The sequence below is a fragment of the Coturnix japonica genome, chromosome 4, assembly GCF_054131305.1.
Source record: "Coturnix japonica strain WE chromosome 4, WE-NBRP24, whole genome shotgun sequence".
Lineage (NCBI taxonomy): Eukaryota > Metazoa > Chordata > Aves > Galliformes > Phasianidae > Coturnix > Coturnix japonica.
This window is the reverse complement of record NC_140666.1, coordinates 49,282,342-49,310,176: the sequence shown is the minus strand read 5'-3', so window position 1 is coordinate 49,310,176 and position 27,835 is coordinate 49,282,342. Positions and strand designations below refer to the sequence as shown.

Here is a 27,835-nt window from a genome sequence, read left to right as displayed (position 1 = left end):
ACCACTCTTCTGTTCAAGCCACGCTGATGGCTTTGTTCTGTTCTACTCCTACATTTGGAAGAGGCATTCCTGGGAGCCACATGGAGCCCAGCATCTTGTGGCACTCCGAGTATCTCAGAACAGAGCTGCTGAGGATGGAGAGAAGATATCAAATGTCACTGCTGTGATTCCATATGTATTTTTTAAACCCTATCTTGCTCAACATTTTAATGTGCATGTGAAACACCACAATTCTCTGTGGAGATGTCCTTAAAGTAAGGTTTGAATGTTGCTGAGTGTTGCCTGCCATGAGCCGGGCCCTTGGGCACATGGGATCTGTGGCACAGGAAAGGAAAACAAGGTAAAGTTCCCTCCAAAGAAATTGTGCCACAGATCTTTTTGTCTGTCTTCTGTACGGGGAGATGAACTGCTGTGTGCACGTGTGTATGGATCATATAAAGGCAGAGTTTATACATAATTCAAACAAATTAATTTTGACTTGCTTGTTTTTAAATTCTTCCAGTGAAAGAAATGGCAGTGTGATCTGAAACGGCAAAATGCCAAACAAGCCGCCAGGGGGTGGAATTTCTTGTTTCAGCAATCCCAAGCTGAGTGGCTACAGCCTCAGCTCTGCTCCACGTCGCTGGGGCACCCATGTGTGGCTGTGACTGCTGCCTCTGCCTCGCTGTGCCTTTTTTTTGCCTCTGTCGGGCTGATGGAAGGCACGTCCACTTGCCTTTCTGAAGCCCACACAGTGCAGATGTGTTAGGACTGGGAGGAGCACCCGTCGGGTGAGTAACTATCAGAGATTTGTGGTTCAGACCAGCAGGTGCCTGCCTACATGGATGCTGTTTGTCCGCATCTGACTGCAGGCAGATGGCTGCAGTTATGTGGCTGCGGGTGGACTCGGTTTTGGTGCCATAAGAGCTTTCAAATTGGAAGCCAAGGCACTGCATCCAAAAACACTGTGAGGTGTCAGCAGCACCAAGCTTGATGACAGAGCCAGGAAAGAATTACAAATATTAGTTTAATCTCCTGGCAAGGAACGCTGTGCTTTCTGCCAGCTCCAGTCAAGAGACCACGCAAAGGTTCGGGAAACAAATACTGATGTGGCAGAAGTAGCCAGCAAAACATTGTGGAACATCTGGAACTTGGGTTTTCAGCACACGGTGCTGCTGTGGCACAGAGATTTGTTTTAAAAGTCAATTCAGCCTAAATGAAAATACAAGGCTTCATTTCATTGAATCACAAAAGCACAGCATGGCTTGGGTTGGAAGGAACCTTAAAACCCACCCAGTTCCCTGGCAGAGAAGGCACAGACATTTGCTGCTCTCCCGTCACCTGAACAAGGCAGTACCTCGGGGTTGTGGTCACAGAGGACAATCAGTCCCCACCCTGTACGTGTTTGGGCAAGAACAGGATGCTGAGGTCTTTCCAACCAGACCTGACCTTGCAGACAGGGTTTGTAACTGTGTAACAAGTCACTTGTGCACAGAGCAGTGACGAGTTCCTGTTTTAGTCCTTGCTCTAAGTATTGCTGCTTTTCCATTCTTCCTGCTGCCGACTGAAAGCTTCAACTGGTTTTGAGAGATTGTTTTGGCTGAATAATCCTAAGGACCCACGACCTCAACTGTTACCCCACATCTGTTACTGGATCCTGAAATTCAGCCTGGCCGCTAGACTTGCACTCAAAACTCTCAACAGAACACTGCAAATGTGTGTGTGTGTGTCCCTTTCCTGTGACAAAGGGGTTTCAGAGACCACTGCAGCCTTCAGCTGTTACTTTGGGGTTGATCTCTTCACAGATGGAGCCTTTCAGAGGGAGTCATTACTACAGATTTTATTGAGGATAAAACAATGTCAGTATTCCAGTCGCTATGCTCAGGCTCTGAGAGTCTTTTCAGCTTTGTAACAAGTGTGTGGGGCTGAGGGAGCACTCGAGAGGCAGGTCCAGGCTGAGTGCTGCCATCTCCACCGCAGCCAGCAGTCCCACAGCAGGTGAGCAGTTAACATCTGTATCCAGTTAGCCCAGGGAGAACCGAAAAGCTCTGTTTCAAAGATCTTCTATGATTAGGAAACGTTTTAAGATTGCATTCCTGATAATAAGTTAGTTATGTTAAGAAATGGCACTCCAGTCCCTCAGGAAACACACAGCAGGGCTGTCAGGTGAGGCTCAGTGATGCTGCCCTCTGCTTGCTCCTCACTTGTCCACGTCTGGTTTGCAGTTCAATGAGTCCCTGCAACAGCTGCCTCAAATGGCTCTTTATCTTCACTTCTCAAAGATGGAATGATCTCAGCATGGAGCGAGACAAAGTCACACTGCTGTCCCATGTTTTCACAGGCTCTTCTACACTGCAGTTGTCAGCCACCAGAAGCTTAAAAGTCACAGAAGGTAACATTTTCACAGGGAAAATGTATTGTGTTCCTTAACCTACCACACAAACCACCACATTTAAAAGCTCTGCAGTGCTTCTGTATGATTGTTCCCCTGGAATTTGGAGGAGGCAGCTGAGTTCACATGCAGTCAACTACATTGCTGGATCCTTGGCCCACATCACGGATCTGGCTGCTGAGGCAGGCACACACGGCAACGCCTGCCCCAGCTCTGCAGTGTGACACAGAGCCAACGAGTTCCCACCTGGAGCACAGGGCAAAGGAGAAGACGACAAGTGAGTCTGTGTCCTTTCTGAGTAACCTGAGTTATTATTCCAAGATTTGAAATTCTATTATAGAACCTAGCTGTTAACTGTACTTTGTTCATTCATTCTCATTATTTCTCCAGTAAGTTTAGGGCAAAATCAGATTGGAACTACCACAGGAACACAGATTCAAACTGAGTGAAGGTAAGAGGACAAGGGACGGCCAAGAGGAGGAAGAGGGAGGAGGGTGTGCCTAAATAAGAATTCCAAGAAGAACCTAGTGACGTGAGCAGCACTCCCACATCGCTTATGTGAGTATTACTCAATTACTGTACGCTGCTTCTGTTATGCTGTGTTCCTTCCATACAGGCGGATATGGTTTCTTTTTTAGGCCAAATAAAAAAAGAGAATTACCTGTTAACTATGGGATCAAATGCTTCCACGGTATTCAGGTAGGCGTTACCGTTGTGACCTCCAACTGCAAAAATTCTGCCCATCAGCGTTGCGATGCCAACTCCCCCCCTCGGGGTTGTGAGCTCTGCGACATACTCCCATTTGTCACTGCGTGGGTCAAAGCGCTCCACGGAGCTCAGTGGAGAGTTGTCATCAAAGCCACCTGCAAAAAGTCATTAGATATTGATACCTGGCCACTTCCAGTGGTGGTGATGGCCTAGATGTGCATTACACGGCTTTTCTTAGCATGCAGTGGCCTAGTGCCCCAGTCTGTTTTTAACCAAATCTTAAAGCCACCTGAACATTAATTCAACAGCTCTCTCCACTGTCAGCAAGCTCTTGCAGTACTTTCAAAACAAGCCACTGCTGAAAACCAAAGTAGGAAACAAATCCTTGAATAAGACTGATTTCAGTAATGCGTTCCCATTGGTGTGGGCCAGTGAAACTTCTTATTTCCTAGCTACCACTCCTTCGTTCAACCGTGCCCTCATGCTTTCTTCTCCTGCACAGGAGCACATCATACAGGACAGCTCTGCCCAACACAGTGCCTTGGCCTACTCACCGACAACATACAGGCAACCATGGAGCTCACTGACACCATTGCCCGCTCTTCGCTGCCCCATCTCTTTCACTTCCATCCACTTGTCCAAATGGGGATCATATTTCTCCACACTGGAAAGAGATGCTATGCCATCATTGCCACCCACAGCATACACATGGTTCTGAAAAAGTTGAATAGGGAAAGATTGTTTAGAAAACTTAATATTTGAAAAGCAGCACTGAGAGGAAACAAACTCACCATGAGGGCTACGGAGCCGACTCCCCCCCGGGGTGTGTTCATGGGGGCTATCGCACTCCATCGATCGGACTCAATGTCGTATCTTTCCACATCACTGAAGCACGTGTTGTCATCTAGACCTCCTATTGCATAAATAGGGCCCCCGAGGGAAGCAAGAGCAATTCCTCTCCTAAGAGAAGCATGGAATCAGGGCCTCAGTGCACATCCGTAAAGGGGATGAGAAAGACATCAGGTGCAATGGTAACTGACTGGTAAGGCTTTCAAAGTAGTGGGAAAAAAGTAATAAAGTAATGGGTCTGCAATACTGCCCAGCTTCCTAAGTAAGAAATGTCACAGAAGTCCAGAACTGAACTTTGCCAGAAGGAAGAGGTTCCCTGGCCATGAAGCATTTTACTATACATGTGCTGGTGGCTATCATTGTTTATAAGAGATAAAATACCAGAAAACCACTTAACCAGTTTCAGAATCTTTATCTGTTATCAGAACATAAGCACAGTTGCAATGGAAAAGCTTCTCCTCATTTCTGAAGCCAGCCCATCCTAAAGAAAAGCCCAAATAGGATGAGAGTGGCATTAGAAAGCAAGAAAGCACCAGGGCCTTTCCCTGGAGAGGGGGATTTTGTAGTTCTGCACTGAAATACTTGGTATATAACACACGACTTTGTGTTTGCAAACAATATGTGCAAATATGTGCAAGTATATGACACAGATTTTTGTTTGCTCTGCAGAAGATAAGCACAGCATTTAAGCCACAACATAGAAAAAAGAATCCTAAAAATAGCAGAGTTTGGAAGCCCACATAAAGGCAGAACAAATGGGTTTCCAGCAGTAGCAGGAGATGATTATCATGGAGTAGGACTTAAACTTTGTACCATGTGGGATCATGGCACACGTACCTCTTTGTGTTCATTGATGCCTTAATCATCCACTTGTTTGTGAGAGGATCAAACACTTCCATGCTTCCTAAATGTTCATTTCCATCATGTCCACCCACTGCATAGACTCTACCTGAAAGGCACACACGTATTTGGATATGGAGGTTGCTTGGTAACATTTCAGTTTTCATTTACATGTGTGGGGCAACGAGCCCAAACAAGGTCATGTTTTTAAAGGTTTTTGGTTACTGGGATTTTATTAAGGAAGGACTTTGTACTTTTATATGTTCTGATCAACCAGAGATCTGTTTTATCACAGATTTTACACAGATCCTGAGATACATCGACATGAAATCCTCCCATAACTCAAGCAGTGCAGGCCAGGTCAATTTCAGATGTTTACCTCAGCTTCTCCCAGATTTTACAGGGAAAGATTTCCATTCTGATGCAGCAACACAGGGGTGACTGTGGACAGAGGGGAGTTGCACCATGGATACTAAGCTGCCTGCCAAAAGTTGTGGACCCAAAGATAAAGGTTGCTCTGTCCTCGGAGACTCAGTGGCTAGTTTGTATGGATTTAAATATGAAGGAAGCTTACATGAGAACTAGCAAACTCTGGGTTACTCTGCTGTGCACCTCCATTTGTTTAGGAATGGTCTGGAAATGATTAAATCACTTAAGGCAGCAGGCTACGTGCAGTTGGCAGTAATAGCTTTTCAGTAAGTGTGCTCTCAGATATTGTTTTAGAAGGAAAAACCTCTTCATGGGGAAGAAGTTTTATGAAAACAAAGAATACTGAACTGATAAGTCATGTAACTCTTTTGAACGAGGTTGCCCGAGTAGGATTACTGACCTCCCACAGAGATTACACCCACGTGTCTTCTCCTGCTGTTCATTTCAGGGCCGAAGAACCAGCTGTTCTTATTTATAGAGTAACACTCAATGCTGCGGAATGGGTCACCTGATCCTCCCCTGCCACCAACACAGAACAGCACACCTGGAGGAGACAAAGGAGGCTTCCATAGAGCTTGCAGAGAAAACAGGGATCAAATTCTACACCAGAGTTGACGGCAAACCACATACTTCAGGAGAAGCCTTATTTCACTTCAAGGGGGGCAGTAATTGCCCTGTATACGGGATGATGGCCTTTGGCATTTGTTTGGCATGCTTTTAGGACAATTTATTGTCTACTCTCTCATAAAAGCAAGGCATATTTTAAACAGGCTTTTTTTTTTTTCTGATTTGCTTAGGGAGAAAAACTGATTGATTGCTACATCTTAACTGAATATAAGAATTAGAATTTGCGGTCTAACATGCATGACTTGCTTTTGGTGTTGGTTAAGCAGAGTTTAACAGCTCGCTCAGCGTTCTGGCACCAAAAGGTGTATGTCCACTGGTTTCTGTACAGCTTTCTGCTTACTGCCTGCACGTAATACCCCTAACAGCTCTAGCCAATAAGATTAAATGCTGCTCTAAACAGAGAAACTGCCAAAATTCTGTTCAGAAAATGCAGCCCATAACCTAATCACCAGGGGGACATAATGGCTTTCCCAGTTACACATTAACATCCACTTCCATTAAGCTGTCTAACCCTATGCAGATGCTCTGCCTTTTCTCCACACCACTCCATACTGGATAATCAGACACACATTTAATTACCAGCAGTCTGCTTCCTTGGTGTTGTGCGAATGGAGTATTCAAAGTCTGGCACTGCCCTGCTGCTCAGGTGAAGGTGGTAGTTTCTTGCTTCATCCAGCAAATCCCTACATTTTAGATTCTGCTTGACAATCTCTTCCTTTGCCACAACACCCATAAGGAAACAAATGGGCAAGAGAGGCAGTCGTACCTGACAGAAATGAACACAGTTGAAGTAACTGGCTAAACTGATCTGACCATTTATAGTGACGTACACGTAACGGACTTCGACTTCCAAGCCAACTGTCAGCCCCACACCCTTCACAGAATCACAGAATTGTAGGGGTTGGAAGGGACCTCTAGAGATCATTGAATCCAACCCCCTGCCAAAGCAGGCTCCCTACACCACGTCACACAGGTAGGTGTACAGTTGGGTCTTGAATATCTCCAGAGAAGGAGACTCCACCACCTCCCTGGGCAGCCTGTTCCAGTGCTGAAGTTACCCTTCAGTAAGAAGAGCAGCTTTTGTTTTCTTTTCCAGACTAACCCTGATACAAACGGTTATTTTTGGTGACAATTATTTGCCACAACCATTTGCGACTGTAGGCAAATGCCTTTGCAATGGAGGAAGAAGGGCAGCTGCCCATACCAGGGGAGTGTGAGCACTTCCTTCCTGAGCCAGCAGTTCTGGAATAGCACATTTCAGATTAGTGTGGTAATGGCAAGTCAATGGAAACCCTGTCAGAGTGAACTAAGGGGCAGGAATCCCCTTCTCTAGGGTGGGCTTGACAGAGCTCACAATAAAATGAAACAACCAGTTACAGCTAATTGCCAAAGTCTGGAGGGAGCATAGAGCAGCCTGGGTGTCAGAGAGGACTACAGAGCAAAAAGTACAGTCTTTTCAAACAAGACTATAAAATCTTGGCATCGGATACACAGTGGAATATAATAACAGGAGAAGGTTCAAGACTGTTGAAAGGATTAATGTGAAAATAGTGTGATGATGCAGTGACACAAAGGAGAACTGTAAGGATGTAACGGTACTGGCAGATGTTGATACAGTGAGGTTGCTACTGTACAGATTTCAGTTTTCCTAATGGCTATTGTTACCAAGGTGCTTCTTTCCCCAAATCCTTCCTATCCTTCCTCAGAATGGTTGATGGTCAGGCACGATGACGAGGCTGCCTGAGTGAGACCACTACCAGCAGCCACTGCCTGGAACAATCCCAAGGACAGAGCAGATCTGAAGTGAGGTCAGCCTCAATTTCCACCCTGAAATGTCCCTCCCCATAGAATTCATTTCTGCAAACCTTTAATTCCTCCTTCTGGGAGAAGCAATGAGGAATATGAAGGATAATCAGAGTGGGGTGTCAAAAAGAAGGCCAGCAATTTTGACAGGTCTGAACAGGGGCAAACTGAAGTAAAGTAGTGTCTTGCTTTTGATGAGCCCTCAGATAGCTCCGCAAGGTGCAGGACAAACCCAGCATATCAGGAGCTTCTCAGAGAAGCAGAATGGTGCTGTTACACAAGTGTCTTTGACTCTAAGTTGATCTCTCTTGCAATTCTTCCTTAACCACTTGGGTTCAATCCTGTTTCTTCACTTTCTTTGGCACTGGTTTATTTTAGGCTGACCCAAAGCACTGCCAGTGCCCTGCTAATAGACTTGGGAGGTTAATGATACATTAAGAACTCCAGGCTGATGAGAAGTCAGAAGTTTATGATAACAGGAAAACCCCTAAGAGTGACTATGATGTATGATCAACTGTTAGGAAGCCCAGTCCTGTTTTCTGCTGGCAATTACATTGTATTCAACTCTAGACTCTACATATCTTGCTAAATAGCCCTTATTTTCAGTTTTACTTGTTCAGTGCTTTGCTCCAGACTCTAGTTTCCACGAATAAAGCTAATAATCTGCTAACATAACTGTATTATATACAATTATATAACTGCATCCTTTTAAAAAGCCCCAATTATATAGCCTGTATATTTAAAGGAGTTTTATTTTTTTTACCCCAAACCTTACGGCAGTCTAGACGCAACTGAAAATGTTTAAACAGTCGTGATCTTTTACAGAGATATATCAAAAATGATGTGTCAGGACAAAAACAGCACCATGTTAGCAGACCTCTTGATACTCCTATGATGCAAATACGATCAATGCAGCATGTTCCCAGTGGAGTTCAGGGACAGCTGTGAGACCCCAAGCTGATCCAGTTTACTATGATGCTTGTGGCACTCTGCAGCACACAACATGTTCCCCCTCCTCCTCAGGGCAGGTTCCTATCTCAAATGCTGGATTAAAATCAGCATGTGCAAAGCTTTATTGAAACAGTCCACATTTTGACAGGAAGGGCTCTGGGTGTTCATCCGAGTGACCCTGTGATGCTGTGACATGTTTCTCTCAGCAATGAACACTTACTTAACAAGCCTAGAGGATTAAACTGCACACTCCTTTCAGAGCCTACAGGTAATCAGCAGTACTACTCTAGCTTTAATGGGTCTGCAAAATCTTGGCCTTTCCCTATTTATGTATACAAACATTCTAGAAAGTAGCATCCCTTGATGACTTATCTCCATTACAGTTTTGCCTCCCTAGCCATCCAACTATACCTCTTAAACAGCTTTGTTCTCCTTTCCAAGTACAAACACTTACCAGCAAGGGAAATTACATTTGGGCTGTAGTGACATTGAGCCACATGAAGTGATGGCTCTGTGTTCTCCACCTCCCTACGTGTAAAACTAGAGATACCGTGTTGTGGCAGAGATGTAACTTTTTGTTGACTTCCCCTTCCTCCCCCCACTGATGACTTTACAGTAAGTAATATTTTTCATGACAGAAACTGAGTAACATAACTTCATCCTGACAGTCCCAAGGCCTAACCTGCTTGCACTGCCAATACATGACTTGTATTCACAAGCACCGACTGGTAAAAACGTTTTTCTTCTCATAATCTACCTAAGTAAAACCAGCTGACACAGACCCAAATCAGTGATGCCTGCCCTACCTGTGCGAGAATTTCATCCAGCCACGTGGCATGATGCTGTGGATTGGCCAGCAGCCACTTGATAGCAGCATTGTAAACCTGCTTTTCATTTTCTACGTTCAGGTCACTGGAGGACAACAGTTTATGGAGGTGCTGAGGTGAGACGCTCACAAAGTCTTCACATTCCACCACCTCAGTAAAATGTTCACAAGCATATTGATCGGCCATGTCCATCAGGTCAATGCGGTTGTGGCTCTCTGCAAATGACCTGACCGCCAGGCAGTTGGAAGGATGGAAGTGCAGCTTCATGTATTCACAGCACGCCTTTGCTACCAGTTCCACCTGAAGAATGCAAGCTGCATACAGGAGTGGCTGGACGTTATCCACAGTCAGTGTCAGCCGGGAGCTGTAGACAAACTTCACAAGGTCTTCTATCGCATCGCCATCAAAGTCCCTGATCTCAATCAGCGTCTGCTTGGCTTCAGCCATTTCTGAAAGAAACATGGCTCTGAAGTAAGGTATAACACATGCCAGCACCAGTTTGTGGCAGGAGATGAGCTTTGTACCAACCTGAGAAAAAGAAAAGAAAACTATTTTATTGAAATATCAATTTCAGGTAGTTTTCTTCCAGTTATAAAAGACAGTTAAGCTGAAAAGGTAAATTTCTGAGCCAAGCATACACTGAGCTTCTGTATTTTGCTGAAACAAATGAATTCCATCTCCCTCATACTGCTGACATTAGATTAGACATTAGACATCAGCACATCCCAAGCAGATTTCAGCTGTAACCTGACTACCAGAGTAGGACAAGGTTGTAGCAGAAGGAAGCAGTACTTGATTAAGCAATACTCAATGTTTGTACGTGCTGGCAAACATAGCTGCAAATGGTAGTTACAAATTTCCTGTGATCAGGACATAAGTAATAGAAAGCTGAGATGAAAAGAATGCATTTAAAACAACACTGCATAAGAATAATAAAACTGGCTTCATCCTTTTCGTTTCCTCTTTGATCAGTTGTAGAACAATGTGATTGAGGGTTTTTTATTTTCCAGGAGAATGCTGGAAGCTCAATTTGTTACAGAAATCCTGTTTGCCAGGAAAGATCTAGCATAGAAACACAGGAGGCAAAACTACGGATAACATTTGGGATCAAAGTGTGTGAACAGAGAGTCTGCAAGGAGCTGGAAGCTGAAATAACATAGTAGAGAACAAATCAACCATGGGAACTTCCTTACAGAGCAAACTGGGTGAGGTGAGTCATGAACTTGCTCTCCTGGATTGTCAGTATCTTAATCATTTACATTTTAGTTGTGACCTTTGTAAATTACAAAAAATCTAAGAGCTTATCTAGAAATGCCTCAGCTCAAACAGGGATTCTGTCACTTCCACACCCCTGCCCAAACTCACTGCCATCTCCAGCACATTTATAGCTTAATCTTCAGACTGTTAAAACACAATGAATGTGGGTGGTCTCTGTCACCTTCAGCGTAACATCACAGAGCTCTCCAGCCTCAAAGAAGTGAAGAAGAGAGCTGTGGAAATCCTTCCAAGCCTCGTTTGCTTCAAATACAAAGATATCATCTTCACCATCACTGCTGGAAGATCGAGTTTGCTTTTGCTGTGACCGCCTCTTTCCCTTCATTGGATGTTGTTTTGCCTGCTCTGGGACCATGGATTCTGAAGCCATTGGTTGTTTCGTCTTTTGCAGAGTGAACCGTCAAATATTCCCACCGAGACAAAGTCCAGCCCATCAGGAGTCAGTCCTAAAATGTAGCTAAGTTCTTTTCATCTTCCTATCTAAAAGCACATACACAAGCACACACACACAAAAAAAAAAAAGGACAAAGGAGATATCAGGTAATGTCAGTATCCACCATCAGATTACATGCTAAAAATACTACTGCTGATCTTAGTTAGGGGGAGTGGGAAGAGGGGAAGAGTCCTGCAGGCAAATCATATGCAGGTACCTTTGGGAAAAGCCCTTGTTTATGAACTCGTTCCCCACACTTGTTGAAAAAAGATATGAAGAAAAGGCAGTGATGTGTCCTCTGCTGTTCCTCACCTAACATCTGTGGATAGCAGAGGAGCAGAAGGGCCATGGACCACAGGCAGATGGGATTCTCTCCTCATCTCATCACTGCTGCCAGAGACAGACTAATTTGACCCCCACAGGTATATCTGTACATACTCAGTTTTTCTCAATCTCAACAGCCAGAGCAATCCCAAAGTATTATCTGTATTGATGCATATGTAAAAATGAAGCCACTCTATTAGTGTTTCAACAAGAATTAAAGTGTAAAGGAATTTATGTTTAAGGAAAAATTTTGGAATGATTTTCCTTTACCTAATATTAACCTAAAACATGAAAATGTGCATGCAGCAAATCGTGTTACTGTTTGCTAGCTTTTTAGACTCTATCTACCTGACTTAGCTGCAGGTGTTTTTGGTGTCTAAGATTTATGCAGATCTGACAAAAGGAATCGTGGTTGTTCTATCACAGCTTTCCAAGAATTGAAAGACACATCTGGGATATCACAGACAATAGAAAGAAGGTTTACTTTGGCTTCTGTCACACAAATATTTCACTCTTCCAAATACTGTGACCTCCAGTCTGGCTAAGTCTGAAGTCCACTTTTTTATCTGTAAATAAAACTCAAGCACTAGGGAAGAGCACATCATTTTCCAGCTTGATAGCACATGTGAAGTTTCAATTCTGTGTGTCTAACACCCATGACAATTTGAAACCTGTGACATCAGTAAGATGTAACAGTAGTGATAGAATTAGAGGGAATGGTTTTAAGTTGCGCCAGGGGAGATTCAGTCAGTACATTAGGAAGTATTACTTCTAGGAAAGGGTAGTCAGGCATTGCAATGCACTGCACAGGGAGGTGGTGGAGTCACCGACCATGGGAGTATTCAAGAAACGTTTGGATGTTGTGTTGATGAATATGATCTAGCCGGGAAGTACTGGGAATGGTTGGACTAGATGATCTTCTAGGTCTTTTCCAACCCTGATAATACTGTGATACTGTGTGATACTGTGATTTAGGCTGTGCATCCACAAGCTTTGTGGAAGATGGTAAGCCCAGAAGAAAAACATGAAATACTATTGGAAAGCATGAAGATATTGATCCAAGTTACAAGCTACTAGAGTCCTGTTACATTCTGGCAAGTGAGAGCATCAAGTTTGTAAGGTTCAAAGACAAACACCTCTGGAAAGCAGAGAGAATATTGAGTATTGTGTTCCTCTTTTAGATTGGGATAGCTTTTATTTTGTGTTTGCTCGTTAACTTACTGTGCGTTCTACTAAGAAATGATCCTTCCTCAATTCAGTGATTCCTGCTCCTGGGCTCTGGCACTGGAAGAAGTTGACTGACCGATGGAACAAAATGAAGCTTTTAAAATAAAGATGTAAGTCATGTGGGTGAGTGCAGACCTTCTGTTCTTCTGGAATATTTTTAAGGTATCCGTGCCACTTAATACATTTACAACTCCTCATGCATCAGAAAGAGCAGGAAGTGACTCCAGGTGATCGGATGGTCTCAGTCTCAGTGTTGCTGACAGCTCCACGTTCTGTGCAGCCACGGTGCTGTTGTCTGCAGTCAGCCAGGCAGGTTACAGTGAGACGAAACTAATGCTGCAGCAAGCAAAGATCCTTCCTGTAAAAGATATCCAAGAAAAAGACAGAAGTTGGAACACTGTACAAGGATTATGAAGAATGTCACGTGTGATTCAGAAGTAAAACAGAGCAAACAATGGTACTTTTACAGCTGAGTTGAAGTGCTGCTTTCAAACAGAACTGCCACTGATGACTAAACAATGGTTTGCAGCTCATAAGTCATAAGGTTATTTCACTTGGTGTTACGTGCTAAATTTATCTGCGTGTTTTAACTGATTGCACACATGGCTTTACCACACACATGGCTCTTTGTAAAAGTGACTGGTGGTGTAAGGTTTACCTGTTCTGGACTTGCCATTGCAAGCACCAACACAAAGCCCACAATTTCTAAGCTAAATCAACACTGCTGGGGTAACTTTTTGTTTGTTTCGTTTGTTTTTAAATATAATAAATAGAACAGTAGCTCAAAAACCAGACTTAACTGGTTGTGAACCATGCTTTTCATCCTCATAGGATGCTCCTATTAAATGAAGCTGCTAGTGACAGTCTGAGCAATCATTTGGATAAGAAGAGCACTGATATGGACTGATACATTTAGCAGTGGTTCTGCAGGAGCAGATACTGGAGCCCTTGGTCTCCTCACACCAGAGGAAATCACAGTCACAGGAACCACATGTACCAGGGAACTCTCAGTATAAATCATGGCAATATCAGGTAAGTGTATGGGCACATAGAATGGCTTAGGTTGGACAGGACCTCAAGGGTCATCAAGGTTAGCGCTGCCAAACTCCACATTTAATACTAGACCAGGTATTAATACTAGATCACATGACATTAAAATCCTCCTCACATAAAAGAAGTTTCTTCAAGGCACTGAAGTTAACAGGCTTAAAAAACCTGGATTTATAATTCAGACCCCAAGCAGTCTGACACACTATGGCTTCATCATGATGAGACTTTGTGACAGATATTAATACACCGTGAAAGAGTTTGTTCATCTCCCACATCACCAATTCAGGAACATCTTGTTTCTGTGACATTTCTTGCCTCCCAAATCACTTAGATACTGTACCCATAGATCCTCCGCTTGTCTTAATTATAGTATCTCACACTTTGAGTCTTCAAACAAACCCTCATCATCTGTGGAAAATAGCAGCTGAGATTACGAGACAGCTGCACCTTTGTAGGAGATGGAGATCTGTGTAGATATCCAGCTGGCTGCTGATAATTAAGAGCTACCAGGTTGCATCAGACTTGAGAAATATCACTGTCCAAGTTCCTATCACTTATTTAAGAAATCAAGCAATGTTTTTGACAGAGATTTAAAGTAAGTCAACAACCAATGCCATAAAGAGCTTGTCATATAAAAATGGTGCACTTTTAGATTTAAGCACAGAAGTAATACTATGAGATGTAATACACAACATTAAGGTCATGTATTTGCAGTCTATCAGGATCCTGGCACAAGGAGAGATGTTTAATTTGCAGAAGCTAACCAGGCTGGGATGATTTAAATGCCCGTCTCTCAGCATTTACTGTCCTTACACTTTAAACAGAACAGAGTTTTAGTAGTCCTTCAATAGAACAGTAAACGGAAATGTGAAGGTCTCGCAGAAGTCACGAAGGTCAGTGTACTTCAAGTCCAAGCCTACTCCTCCTCCTTGCCTGTACTGGAATGATAAATTGTTTTGTCATTGCACAGCCTTAAAGGGACAGCAGAAGAAAGTGGGTTGGGAACCTACACCCAGGAGCGGAGTAAACTCCTGGAAAGGGCTGACAATAGCAGGACACGGGGAAATGGTTTTAAGTTAAAAGTGGGAAGATTTAGGTTGGATGTTCGGGGAAAGTTCTTCACTAGGAGAGTGGTTAGGCCCTGGAACAGGCTGCCCAGGGAGGTCGTGGATGCCCCGTCCTTGGAGGTGTTCAAGGCCAGGTTGGACGGGGCCCTGGGCAACCTGATCTAGTAAAGGTGTATGTTTGATGGCCCTGCCAGGCAGGGGGGTTGGAACTACATGATCCTTGAGGTCCCTTCCAACCCGGGTCATTCTGTGATTCTGTGGTATTTCTCAACGACTCAGTAATGCAAAAGTTCACCAGTTTAAGCATCACTCGCTACAACACTTACTAAGCATTCAGGACTGTATGCAAAATGTTCTGTCAATTACGCACTCAGAATCCACTGACTGACACAGAAAAGCCATTCAGATGCCCCTCAAATAAACAAGAATGCAATAACAGCAGCCAGCTGCTAGAGGTGAGGTTACTGCATGCAAACGGAGGCTTTCTTTTCTAAAGTACAGTCACAGCCAGCCATAACCCTCCTTTCATCTCAGCAGTGAAGAGCTCTGGCCTGGATACAGCCTGAGTACACACTTAAGTGCCTGGCTCTAAGGAATCTGAAGGAAGTGCCTCATTCATAACATCAGCTGTTACTCCGTAGGCAGCTACTTTGCACTTTTCATAGAAGAGTAACCCCCCCCGGTGCAAAAAGGCCTTACTCCCTGTTTACAGCTCACCCCTGTTTGCTGCCATCAATTTTACTTCTTGAGTTATGAACATTTAGAACATTCGTCGTGTCTGTGTTGGCAGCGTGCAGCTGGTCAGCGCTGATATTCGAAGATCCCATCAGAGCCCTCCTTTACTACTGCATGTATACAAACAAGCAGAGATGGTAGCTCAGAGCCCCCCATACATTAGAGATGCCTTAGGTTCAACTAAGAGGAACATCCCAAAGTGAACTGCTTTAGGTTCAGTCACTTGGGCCAAAGCATCTGAAATTGAAGAGAGCATAAAACAAAGCACTTGGCTTCAGTGTAAGTAACGTGCCTGAAATAACTCTGCAGCTAAAGGGGATATGAGCATCAGCCACAAGCAGGGCACTAATGTCACTCATGAAGCGAAGGAAACAAGGATCCTCCCCTGTGACACTGATCTGGGAGAGGATCGTCCTCCTGCCTCAGCTGCCAGAAGCAGAAAGATGCTTTCATGATACAAAAGGACTTTGTCATAGCAACAAAACTAACTAGTTAAGATGGAGCCTGATAAGTCTCTGCAGGTAACTGTACGGCGCTGCTGCCGCCCACGAGGTTACATGAAAACATGGGAAAGTTCAAGTCACACGCTGCATTGCAAGCCTATGCTTAGTTTAAGTCTCATTAAATACACCTGAAAATGAAAGTAATCAAAACAACATAATTCAGATTCCACATGCCTATCTAGTTCTCACTCAGAGAGTGGTCAGGCACTGGAATGGCTGCCCAGGGAGGTGGTGGAGTCGCCATCCCTGGCAGTGTTCAACAGGCATCTGGATAGGGAGCTAGGAGACATGGTTTAGGGGTTTCCTGTAGGTATGGTAAAGGGAGGACGGTTGGACTAGATGATCTTATAGGTCCATTCCAACCTTGTGGTCCCATGATGATTCTATGATGATGAAGAGGGAAGATGTGGCACTGAGAGACAGGATTAGTGGGCATGGCTGAGGGTTGGACATAGTGTACCTGAGCTGTGAGCTCCTTCAGTGCCTGCACATAAACAACAGGAGCAATCTCAGCATGTAGCACAGTAGATTTACACAGGTAAGAGTTCAGGCATAGATTACAGAGTAACCAGCTCACTCTAATCCAATGTTTTATCTCCACAGGGCTGCTGAACCTTGCACAGCTTCACCTCCAGCACAAGCAGAACACACCCACCTGCTGAGATTTAAGCCTGAGTGCAATCAGTGTGGGATTTCTGCTGCTGTGCTACTTTCCTGTGCAAAATACACACTGTTTGTGCTTCCAGTAGCCTTTGTGACAAAGAACAGCCCCAAAACTCTGCATTCTGTCACCTTTATGACCACATCGTGCAGGACTATTATAGAAAGGGGCACATAGGAACTAGGAGATGCACCACCTGCACATCCCTTAACAAGATCTCTCCAATTGCAATTTCCTACCAACCAATACGGAATTGTCCGGGGGGGATGGCAAGGTGGAACCCATCAACAGATGACAGACACCTGGGCAAGGCAGCTCATAACGGGCCGAAGGAGCACTTCCCTTTTGCATGAGCAGGAAGGAAGCAATGGGAGCCCCTCCCTGGCAGCTGCAGGTAATTTTTCCCACCGTTTAAGCAGCATAAGAGTTGATGTGATCCTCCATTCCTCCTCTCGCAGCCTCAGGTTCCCTTCAGGGCCCGGGGCCAGGCCCAGACGCGCCGCCCTCCCCGCTGAGGGCCGCGGCCTCCGAGCGTTCTACCTCCCTCCCCCTCATAAGCGGGCTGTGGCCTCTGGAACCACCCAAGGAACCGTTCATCGGGTAAATCGAAGGGAAAGAGGGGTCGGGGTGTTAGCGGTGAGGGAAGGAGGGATGAATAAGGGCCCCACGCCGCCGCCGCTCACCTGAGCTCCGCCGAGGGCCGCCGGGAGGAGGGGGCGAGCAGCGCGCATGCGCGGTGAGGAGGCGGGAAGAGGCGGTGTGGGGCTGTGGTGCCTCACAGCACATCAGTTCAAAAAGCACAATTTCGGTCAAATATCGAGCACAAGTGACTAAAGTTTTCTAAAAACCCCAGCTGTAGCTGTGCACACAGAGTTTGCTGTGAGCAATGAATGTATTTCCCTGTTGCGCATCTGTTGAACTGGAGTTTCTCAAAGACTATTTTGATTGTGAGCATTAAAAAACAAAGAATGCAGAGGAGAAATTGTTTGCATGAGGGCATGTTTATTCATGGTAACAGGACTGCTGCAAAATGCAAAATATTTTGAGTGTTGCTCCAGTCATCAGGTGGAGGCCATAGTGCATCCAGCTGCTCTGGATGAAGTTACCTTGTATGCAGGGAAAAGGTTTGACTCCACCAGAGATGCTCAGAGCTACATAATTTCTGTTCTTAATTAGCACATCAGTAGTACGGCCAGCCCCTAATTTCACAGCTCAGTGGTGCTTGCATTCCCTTGGCACGGGGCTCAGGTCAGAACTGTGGCTGAGGCAGGGAAGTGCCAACTCCAAGAGATGACTCAGAAGGAGGCAGAGCATGAGTCCAGAGCCTCTCACTCAAATCACAAGTGCCCTAAGCCAGTGTGTGAGATGCCAGTATTCATCTGTAGGTCTTTACAGGAAGTTGCTACGTGAGGTTTGATGGCATAGGCTCCTGCTAAGTACCTGTAACAACCAGATTTTGGGATAAGCTTGTCTCTTGTGGCCAAGAAGAGAACCAAGATGCTTAGGAGGCCTGACAGTTTGATTTGCTGTCACTTGTGTTCATGGGATAAAGGCTTAAATCCTCTTTTATGTTCCTTTATACCAAGCAGAAGTGGAAATATGCAGCTCAAATAAAAGCAGAAGCAGCATAAAACAGCTTATTTCAAGAGAGATGCAAAACAAAAAACCCCTTCTCAGATTCTGGGATTGTCTCCAAGAAAGGGAAAACAAGTACAAAAATAATTCATGTGTATTAAGCTGGCTTCTGTTTCAATCATGACTCAAATGTTCTATAGTATGGCATTTAAGTGCAATTCATTCAGAAGTCTTCAGTGTTTTATAACTTTTCATTACTTATTTTAACTTCTATTCCATGCACGGAATACTGAAAAAGCTCTTTTTCAGCCACAAGATTCAGAAACTAGAATCCAATTGTCCCAGTGTAAGAAATGGTATTTAGCCACACCCTGAATGCCCTGTTCCATGCTGGTTGTATAAGCAGCAAAAGAACCTTTCCTCCCAATTAGCCTGTCAGCAACACAGACTTAGGCCTGTTACCACCTAAGAGCAGGTGGAGCCATGTTAAAACTTCTCTATCTTCTGAAGGATCCAAGTTTGTAGTACAAGTGCTCAGGACATCAATATGGATTATATTGGAAGCTGCTTAGTTCTAGCTCTGCTTAACCTGGCGGGTTTTCTGGCCTCCCTCAAATGGCCACTTGTCAGCCAACATCTGTCACAGTCTGGAGTTGCAGAAGTAGGCAAAAAGTCAATCTGTGCTCTATAAAGGTCTTTGGCATTTCATCACGTGGTACCACATGGTAAAGTGTTCGTACAGAACTTGGGAGGATTAACTGATCACTGCAGTCATACTAGAGCTGGCTTGAGGGCAAGATCTGGTCTCATCTGGGGGCTGTATCCCATACACCCGCAATGTCAGGTTTCCCTTCTCCTGCAGAGTATCCCTGCTCTGCTGCTCACCTGTACATGGAAAAGTAGAGCATGAAGGGGAAGTCCAGAATCACCCAGGGCTGGCAGTGCTACAGCATCCTGTGCAATGAGTAGGATCAGCATTTCAGAGGGGTGGGATAAATAAACCCTCACTTCTGTAAGTGCTGTTTGAAGAGATGAAAACAGGTGTACGGAATTGTGTGTGCTAACTGGTGTCAGTACTGGCTTTAAATTTGTACTGCAATAAGTTCATTAATTCGTTGAAATGAAGCCAGAGCAAGGAGACTCTTGCTTCCCAGTTGATATATACTTGTTTCAGAGGGAGGTGTTTGAATCTGATCTAGGAATCACCAGCAAGCATTCTGAGAAATGGCCTAAGCAGAGAGCATATATTATTTAACAGTGCATCTTAAATGCACCTATAGGATATGACTGTGACTGTTAACTGCTGAGAGACACCTGGTTAAAGAACTGCTTTTATTCTGCACACGTTGTGCTAGTGGAGCTCATACATAATAGGCAATCAACATATTTAGGTAACACTTGATTAAGAGGCTGTATTATTGCAGGTACTCACTACAAAGAATGCATTAAACTGTGTGCAGAATGAGACTTTTGGAACTTAAAGATTCATCACGTTGAAGCAGGCCACCTCTAAGCATTCCTCCACACAAGGTAATTTTACTCAGTGGTAAAACCAGATTAATTTATACTCTACAATCCCACTGCACTCACATGAGCAGTTGTGCACATTGCATAACAGTCCAACTTCTTGAGCTGCATCTCTGCTAACACACCGTGTTATGCACATCTGTTCCTGCTGCAGGTGTTGAATGGCCCTTAAGGTGTGATGAGAAGTGGTGGCGTGGAAGAAGTACCCAGCTCAATTCTGCTCCAAATCGTTGTGCTATACTCAGCAGATGTTCTGATTTCAGTCACGTCATGAAACAATTTCCTTTTCACTGATTGCTTCCATGCCCAACAATTGCATCAAACTTAACATCGCTCATCTTTTTGAGATAATTCAAGGCACGTTCTGGGAACAACCTGGAACAAAAAAAAAAAACAAAAACCCACAAAATTAAACGTAGGATAAGAATTCAGGTTTCGGAGGAAGTGTTACCACAGGTGGGGCTGGAGCTCATCGGGGCACAGAATGCATCAGAACATCAGACTGAGATCAGAACTTAAATCTGGGGAGTACTTCCTAAAAACCCATTGCCTTCATAACTGACTACATTGACAGTCCCTTCAGCACCTTCCATCTTTTATGATCACTTCAAGGGCAGATATCCACTGCAAAGGACATTGATTCAATTACTGCTTGTGGGTTTAGTGTTAAATGTAGACAGGTACACTGAAATGAGAACTGACCTTGCTTTCCCTTTGCTCACAGTGTCTGCTGTTGTCAGTGGGAAGAAACAATACAGTGTAGCATTGACTTGCCCCAGCTTCTAAAATAGCACTAAATTTAATCTGATGTTAAAGTGCTGTCAAGAAATGTTTAGATGTTGTACCAAGCGACATGGTTTAGCTGGAAATATTAGTGACAGGTGGACAATTGGACTGGATGACCTTAGGGGTCTTTTCCAACTCTGGTGATTCTATGAAGTGTAATGCTTGTATGCTCCTGTAGTTATTCCTTATGTTGTCCTATACCTTTCAAAAAGTAAAGCAATGCGTTGATTTGATGGAACAAAAACCATTTTCTGGTTGGTCAGTATTCCTTCCATCAGTGCCTTCACAACTTCATCAACCTCCAAGATCTTTCCAAGCCTAAAACCAAAGGAAAGCATATATGTAAAGGCAACAGTGATAAAACATGGGCAGCTGCTGAATGTGAAGTAGGATGCTTCACATGTACACAAAGTCAGGTGAGTAAAGGACAACTGCTATGTGGGACATACACTCAGTTTGAATAACAGAGGTAAAGCAGGGGCAAATAGGTAATGCTGACTTGTGATCATTACCTAGTACTGGGGTTTTTGACAAATCCAGTATTGATAAAAACTGGACAGAGACACGTTGTTTTTATTCCATCCTTTCCCAGAGAAGACAGTTCGTCCGTTAGGGCTTTATGAAATCCAACTGCAGCAAACTTGCTTGCACTGATGGAGGAAAAAAAGCACAAATCAGAAGGCACGAATGTTATTTCCACCCTGGTAGAAAGGGGCTGAGAGAACATGCAGTACTGACTAGTGAGGGAAGCAATGCGATCCACTTGGGAAGGCAGGGACTAACTCTAATTTTTGCTGTCTTACAGTGTTTTCCTAACATAGATATCGCTGCCTGGCAAACATTTTGGGATGTGAAGTGGAATATCTGAGTAATCTCAATAGTGAACTGTCAGAGGAGCATTAGGGGATATGAATTGGCATGCATAAGTCTGATGGTTTTCTTTTTGAAACCTAATTCAGTAAACAGTGTCACATCCAGCATTTCTTACTACAAGAAGAAAACAATATGGCCTGAGTCTGTAAAACTGAGAAGAAAGAATGGTAAAAAGAAACTAGTCATAGTTTTTCTTATGGCTACAGCAACTCACAAGAGCACGATGTTAATCTAAGAAGAAGGAAAGCAGATACCTTTTTCACCAATCAAAGTCTGGATCAGTTATGGGGAGGAAAAAAAAAATAGATTTCATTAGTTTATTTGTCATATCATTAGTCCTTCATTGAAGCATTGTTCCCAATTCAGTCAGAGCTAACAAGTAAATCACTGGGCATCTACAAGTCTTTATGTGCTGGGTGTTGTGGATTTCTTCTTCCTTTGGAAGAAGCTGACTGAGTGTATTTCTTTCCTCTCCATGTTTGCTGGTGGAGAAGACAAAGGTAAGAAATGAAAGGAGCTGATTTAAGGTCACTTACCAATAAGTCACCATGAAAGGAACTACAAAATGACCTGCTGCAGAAGCCACTGTGACAATGTGACCGTGGTTGTTTTTCATCATTGTTGGCAGAAAAGCTCTCGTTGTCTTGAAAGGGATTTAGAACAAGGGCCACAAAAAGGGTCGGGGGAGGAGGAAAAGAGTCATGTCTTAAATGTTTTCAATGCTGTTCCCAAATACGTGCAATTAAGCGACTAATGCTTTTCCTAATGCTAGGTGGATTCTGAGAGCCACAGAAACACCCATTCTCCCTCCAGCTACTGCACTCTGTACCCTGATTTCTGGAAGGACCCTTGCAGCAAAGTAAGGTATCAGCAGAAGATGTTCTTGGTGCCTGGCTGAGAGTGCCCAAACAGCCTGACCCAAAGACAGACACTAAGACATCTGTGACATAGACCAACCTACAGCGCAGGAGAGGCCATCACTGGCCAATAAGGAAAAGACAAGAGAGCCAGGCCAGCTCCAGATTAGCAAGAGACAATCAAGTTTCCCAACAACCGGACCGAGTGCGTGCTTGCTATACACACAAAGCAGCACAAGGATTTGGTAATTTGCCTGCAGCTTTAAATAACTGTGGGTCTAAACATATATCCTTAATAATGCTCACATTGAATGTGCTGGAGACCCTTACCCAGATGTGAGCGAGAATGTTGACTTCAAAGGTTTTCTCCACTTGGTGGTCCTGGGTGGAGAGCAGGTCAGCAGCTGCAATCACACCAGCGTTATTCACCAGGATGGAGACATCACCAATGTCCTTTTTCACCTTTTGGACCATAAGATATGTAGGTGAACATCGCTTGTTAACATACAAAGTGCATGAGTAGCAAATGATTTAATTCCTACAACGATTTCCTTGCAGGTAGGAACATGTCGTACCCTTCTTGTGGCCAAAACCACAACAGTCGTGAAAGCTGATTTAGATTTGACATCTTTCCCTTTTTTATTGTCAGTTATTACAGCATCCTACGCATCACCCATGGACAAACATGCACTGTGGACATACAGAACGATTTGAACCATGCCCTACACTGCAGCCTTTCACATTTCTACGCCTGCTCCTCAGCAATCGGCAGCAGGAAGTTTGGTTGCAGGGTCTAAAGTCTGAAGCATGAGCTCAGCAGGACAAAGGCTGGGACAGGCTGCAGTACCTGAGGGTATGTACGTACAGCAGCAAAAAGTGGACAGATCGCAGGGCTTCCCCAAATCAAAGCCTGTGTGGGTAAGCGCTGCCACATGCACCTGCCCCCCTACCTTGTCGGCAGCGCTGTAGATCTCCTCCCTTTTGCTGCAGTCCACCACAAAGGTGTGCACGGTGGCTCCCAGACTTTCGCATTCTGCTGCCGTCTCCTTCAGGCCATGCTGCGGGAAGAAGGACGCGTGTTGTGACACGGGTGTCACTGTCTCGTTACAGCCCGTTTAGCTGCCCCGTCAGGACCCATCCCGGCCTCACCGCCTCGACGTCCCACAGCACCAGGCGGCTCTGGCACCGGGCGAACTCTCGGGCCGTGGCTCTGCCCAGGCCGCGGGCAGCGCCCGTCACCAGCACCAGCTCCCCGCGGACGTTCTTCCTCTTGACGGGCAGCAGCAGCTTCAGCAGCGCCTCCACGTAGGAGTACAGCAGCGTGCCCACGAACAGCAGCAGATCCACCGCCAGGTTCATCTTGCGACCGCTCCGCACCACCGGGACAGCTCAATGCACGCGGCCCCGCCGGGAGACCAGGGAGAGGGATGCAGCCAGTCGGGAGAGCGGAGTGAGAAGGGGACGGGGCCAAAGGACGGGCTCAGCCAACCGAATGGTGGCTCCGCCCAATGAGGGCGGTGAGCTCTGGGAGGCGGTCATTTGTTTTGTTTACCAAACAAATAAACCACCTCAAGATCCTAAGTAGGAGCTGGTGGTGCTGCAGCAGAGGTTTGTGTGCTACAGTGACCGTCTAAAGGATGGGATGGAGGTTCCACAGAGCCCAGAGTCTGAGGGCTCAGCTGCTGCAGTAGTGCCCTTCCTCGTTTGCTGACAGTGGCAGTGTGGGCACTGAATTGATGTGGGAACGTTTGTTGTTAAGAAATGATGAAGAAATTGTGGTTACTTGCTACCTAGCGTTTATTCAGACATAGAAAGGAAGCAGACAAGAGTGCGGCGAGCTATTCACTGTGACCCACGTTGGCTTCAGTCACGGGAACCCCACTGCTGAGCTGTGGTTTCACTGTGCTGGTGATAAAAAGCATGAGGAAGCTGAAGGAAGAAGATGATTGGGAAGCAGCGGTATTTCATAGGAGATGGCCCTGGTTGTCCAGATAGGTATCTACAGAGTAAGAATAGAACTGCAGGTTAGAACCAATGGCATTAGTGGCTTTAGTCTGTTCATTGTTAATTCTAGAAGTACCACGCTGAACGAGACATAAAAGCTGCACTGCTTCCAAGTTATTTAGTATGTTATTTCTGGAAGGAAAATATGTTCTAAAGGCTATTTATTGCATAATTAGAGCAATGCAAGTGAGAAGTAGGCAGATGTAGCGGTAGGGTTTGCTGTAGGCTTGTGTCTTATACTACAAGGCAGGAGGCTTACCTCAGACTTCCAGCACAAGGGTTGGCCGAGCGTACTTGCGCTGATTCAGGAGGCCGCCAAGAAGGGGCAAGACAACGCGAGTTCCTTTTTGTGGGCGCTGTGAAAGCAGAAGAATTGTGCATCAGTGTTTCCCAGCTCAGTACCAACCCCTCCAGGTCAATGTGAATGTTATTGCTGGTGAGATTCAGGAACTGAGAAACAGAAGACTTACCTCTTCTAGGCTCTCCGAACCAGAGCTTTCAACGCTGTCAGAGCCCTTCTGTAGAAGAAGTACGAGTTTTTATTTTATTTTATTTTATTTTTGAGCAAAGCACAATTCATTGTACTTGGTGGTATGCTGTTGATGGTGGGTTTTTTCTTGTTGTTTATTATTGCCGAGAATAAAACTAACAGACACTTCCTTTTTGGTTTTAAAACCATACATATTGTTAATCAACATGTCCTGTTAGCGTGCTACATCTGAAAAGGGAAGTTGTTCTTCAGTGTCTGAAAAACTGTCTGCTTAGTTCTGTGCTGATGGAATAAGAACTTGGTTGATGGTCTGGGTGTGAGCTTGCTATTTGTTGTTTTCGCTTTCAAGTCTGAGAAGGGCTTAATCTTAACCTGGAAATCTAAATTGGGAATACCATGAATGCATTTAGCCATGTAACAACCTTTGGTGTTCTTGAGGCTGTCCTGAAGATAAAAGCCATGTAATTTCCAGCTAACAGTGTTAAGATTTCCCACACCGGATGCCTGTGTATTTTTGTTCAGTACTTACGGCATTGGTGACAACAAGGACCGTGCTCAGGATGCAGGACAGCAGCAGGAACTTCATTGTGAGAGAGACTCCTGTGAAGCAGACAGCAAGTAGCGTTACAGCTTTTGGCTGAAGGGGGAGATGTGGAGGAGCAATGAGGCTGTCCTCTGAGAGGAGTGACAGGGAAATGGGGCAGCAGGAGCTGTGTTGTCAGTTGTGTGCACTGTGTTGTGTGTCCTCAAGTGCCAGCCCTGTCTTTGAGCTGCTGATGTGTGCAGTCAGGGTAAGGAAGGGGTGTTTTTTGAGTGGTCCTTGCCAGGAGCTGTTTCTTTGCAGCCTCACAGAAAGGCTGAGGGACCTCTGGAGCTGATGGAGTTCACCCCCCTCCCACATCCAGGCCCTTTCAGCAGGGTCAGCTGGAGCAGGTTTGTCCAGGACTGTGTCCAGGTGGGATCAGAGCCTCTCCTGTGGTGGAGGCTCCACAGTCTGTCTGGACAACCTACTTCAGTATCTGCCTGCAACATAGCACAGATAAGAGCCAAGGATCTGTGTTACCTTTGGGCTGCATGTTGAGCGGCTGATCAGAAGGAGGCAGGTGGCTCAGGCGATGGCGATAGTGATGCATGGATGGACATTGTCTATATATATGGTTTTGGGCACAGTGGCTTGCATCAGAAAACCACAAGATGTCATGAGTCATGTCTTCTTTGGACCTGCTGATTGTTTAGTTTAATTACTTCCCTCCTGGTAAAGCAGCCAAATTTTTTAGTTGACCTTTATAATTTTTATATAATCCCTGGGGGATTGACAGGTTTGGCAATGGGAACGTGTGTTGTGTTTGCGCTGTGAAAGGAATGTCTGTTGTCTTTTTCACTATGGAAGTTCTCCTAGCTACGTAGGAAGCACTTGTCCAGAGTACTGAAGCTGCTAACTTAGAGGAAGGGTTACAGTTTCCAAAATGGAAATATCAGCTGCTTGTGGAACCCCTTTCCAGGGTCCATGTGTATAACAACATCAGTAGAACCCACCATCGGTGTGTTCACCAAGGTGAACAAGGCTCCTGCAGTGAAACAGTCAGCCTGATGGATGAGCGGAGAGCAGTGGATATGGTCTTCTTTGGTGTTAATAAGGCCTTTACCATTGTCTCCTGCAATGTCTAAAGAAATGTGACTTCTTTGAAAGAAAGTCTCATCCTGAGTGAAAAGAACTGATAGTGACTGCAGAAAACAAACAAAATATACCCCTGCACCCCAAAATAAAAGGGCAGAAGTGGGAATAACTGCAGATCTATTTGAGAAACCTGTGAAAATCCTGATCTGTCTTGCTGATGCAGTTTGCCTCAGGGAACTTGGACAGTTTTAAGGAAAGTCTTCCCTGTTTGTCCTCCTGAATTCTGTTTTCACTGCACCTTTTTCTACCACTTGGCTGGAGCAGAGCACCGGTTGGTTTTAATCTTAGTGGAGAATAGACAGTCCCTTGTGTGCTGATCTTTCCCAAACAGGCTGATGAACGAGCTTTGATTGCTGTAAGCAGGCTGACCCATGGCTGTGGTCAGGCAGAACAAAATGCTGTCCTAACTTCTTCCTCCCTAAGTGATTTATAGTTCCAGAGAAGGGCTCTTTATCAAATGGAATTTGCACAGAGCAAACTAATGTACAACTAATCCAAAGTAGTGTATATGCTCTGCTATGTGATGTTATAGAAGGCGCAGTGGGTGATGTCAGGATTACGTGAGGAACTGTCAGCAAAATATATGTTGGTGGTCACCCATCCTTTGCTTATGAAAGATACTGCTGTGCTGAACTTCCTGGTGGCTTTATTCATTGTCTCGTGGGGTTATCAGGACAGAGTTGTGCTGGGATAAGAAGCCCTTGCTCATACGAGGGCAAAGGAGCAAGAGGCAGATGGAGTTCTGTCTCCTGAGCTTCCCTAATGGCATTTCTGACTGCCATTCCTTTTGACATGGTTCAGGTGAAGGCTGTGGTCTCCTCTCTGTAGGGAGTGTTTGGGGTCTCCTGCTTCCAGCAGAGCACATCTGGAGTGTTTTTTGTGAAGTGCTTGGCTTGACATCACAAAGCTACTCATATTCTAGAGTAATTTATCTCATTTTTTAATTTGACCTGTGTTCTACAGTATGCTTTTGTAACGTAACTGCTTTTGGATCAGCCTGTTGTATTTTGCATATCTAATTGAGTCTACACTGCCCAGTTCTGTCACTTCTGTGTAATTCAGCATCCAGAACTCTAACCGAAATAGAAATGTTAATAAGAAATGGGAGAATCTGAAAGATCGCTTGGGTTTATTCCTCCAGCTCTAACAATGTATTTGCATTGTCCTGTTTGAAGGGGATTACTTGCTTTTCTCTTTTCATTTAGAAATTCAGATGTGTTCAAATTGTGTTCATAATTGGATATAGAAGGATTTTCCTTTTACCTACTCTAAGGAGAGTGAAGGCTCCATTAATGTCCAGAATTGGCTTGTATGAGATTAGTTGTTAATAGAGATTTTGTCCCAGTGCTTTGGCTGCAGTTACTC

At 44.8% G+C, this 27,835-nt stretch overlaps 2 protein-coding genes and 2 long non-coding RNA genes across 6 annotated transcripts; 1 reads left to right on the top strand and 3 right to left on the bottom strand.

Moving 5' to 3' along the window:
• Positions 1 to 1,804: 1,804 nt before the first annotated feature.
• On the bottom strand, positions 1,805 to 17,415 carry KLHL8 (kelch like family member 8). Of its 2 annotated transcripts, XM_085546701.1 has the most exons (11): positions 17,364 to 17,415; positions 12,659 to 13,022; positions 10,844 to 11,160; positions 9,385 to 9,933; positions 6,404 to 6,590; positions 5,598 to 5,741; positions 4,766 to 4,877; positions 3,871 to 4,039; positions 3,634 to 3,793; positions 3,033 to 3,234; positions 1,805 to 2,617 (listed from the first exon to the last, which is right to left on the bottom strand). In XM_085546701.1, exons 3-11 carry the CDS (start codon positions 11,048 to 11,050, stop codon positions 2,494 to 2,496), a joined length of 1,854 nt encoding a protein of 617 aa, XP_085402827.1. In that variant the 5' UTR covers positions 11,051 to 11,160; positions 12,659 to 13,022; positions 17,364 to 17,415; the 3' UTR covers positions 1,805 to 2,493. The 2 variants fall into 2 exon arrangements, with proteins under 2 accessions (XP_085402827.1, XP_032299876.2); XM_032443985.2 differs by lacking the exon at positions 10,844 to 11,160.
• Positions 17,416 to 19,573: 2,158 nt separating this feature from the next.
• LOC107313393 (estradiol 17-beta-dehydrogenase 11-like) lies at positions 19,574 to 23,727 on the bottom strand. 2 transcript variants are annotated; one of them, XR_014945835.1, is made up of 8 exons: positions 23,448 to 23,727; positions 23,249 to 23,356; positions 22,629 to 22,760; positions 21,978 to 22,084; positions 21,696 to 21,714; positions 21,081 to 21,218; positions 20,770 to 20,886; positions 19,574 to 20,157 (listed from the first exon to the last, which is right to left on the bottom strand). XR_014945835.1 is itself a non-coding variant. In XM_015861542.3 (7 exons), exons 1-7 carry the CDS (start codon positions 23,655 to 23,657, stop codon positions 20,070 to 20,072), a joined length of 900 nt encoding a protein of 299 aa, XP_015717028.2. In that variant the 5' UTR covers positions 23,658 to 23,727; the 3' UTR covers positions 19,574 to 20,069. The 2 variants fall into 2 exon arrangements, 1 of the variants encoding a protein (XP_015717028.2); XM_015861542.3 differs by lacking the exon at positions 21,696 to 21,714.
• LOC146761068 (uncharacterized) lies at positions 23,011 to 23,603 on the top strand. The gene is made up of 2 exons (XR_014945839.1): positions 23,011 to 23,151; positions 23,409 to 23,603. It is a non-coding gene; the product is annotated as an uncharacterized LOC146761068 (long non-coding RNA).
• A 350-nt stretch (positions 23,728 to 24,077) lies between the features above and the next one.
• On the bottom strand, positions 24,078 to 25,962 carry LOC146761067 (uncharacterized). Its single transcript, XR_014945838.1, has 5 exons — positions 25,856 to 25,962; positions 25,322 to 25,392; positions 24,773 to 24,820; positions 24,562 to 24,658; positions 24,078 to 24,297 (listed from the first exon to the last, which is right to left on the bottom strand). It is a non-coding gene; the product is annotated as an uncharacterized LOC146761067 (long non-coding RNA).
• Positions 25,963 to 27,835: the final 1,873 nt, after the last annotated feature.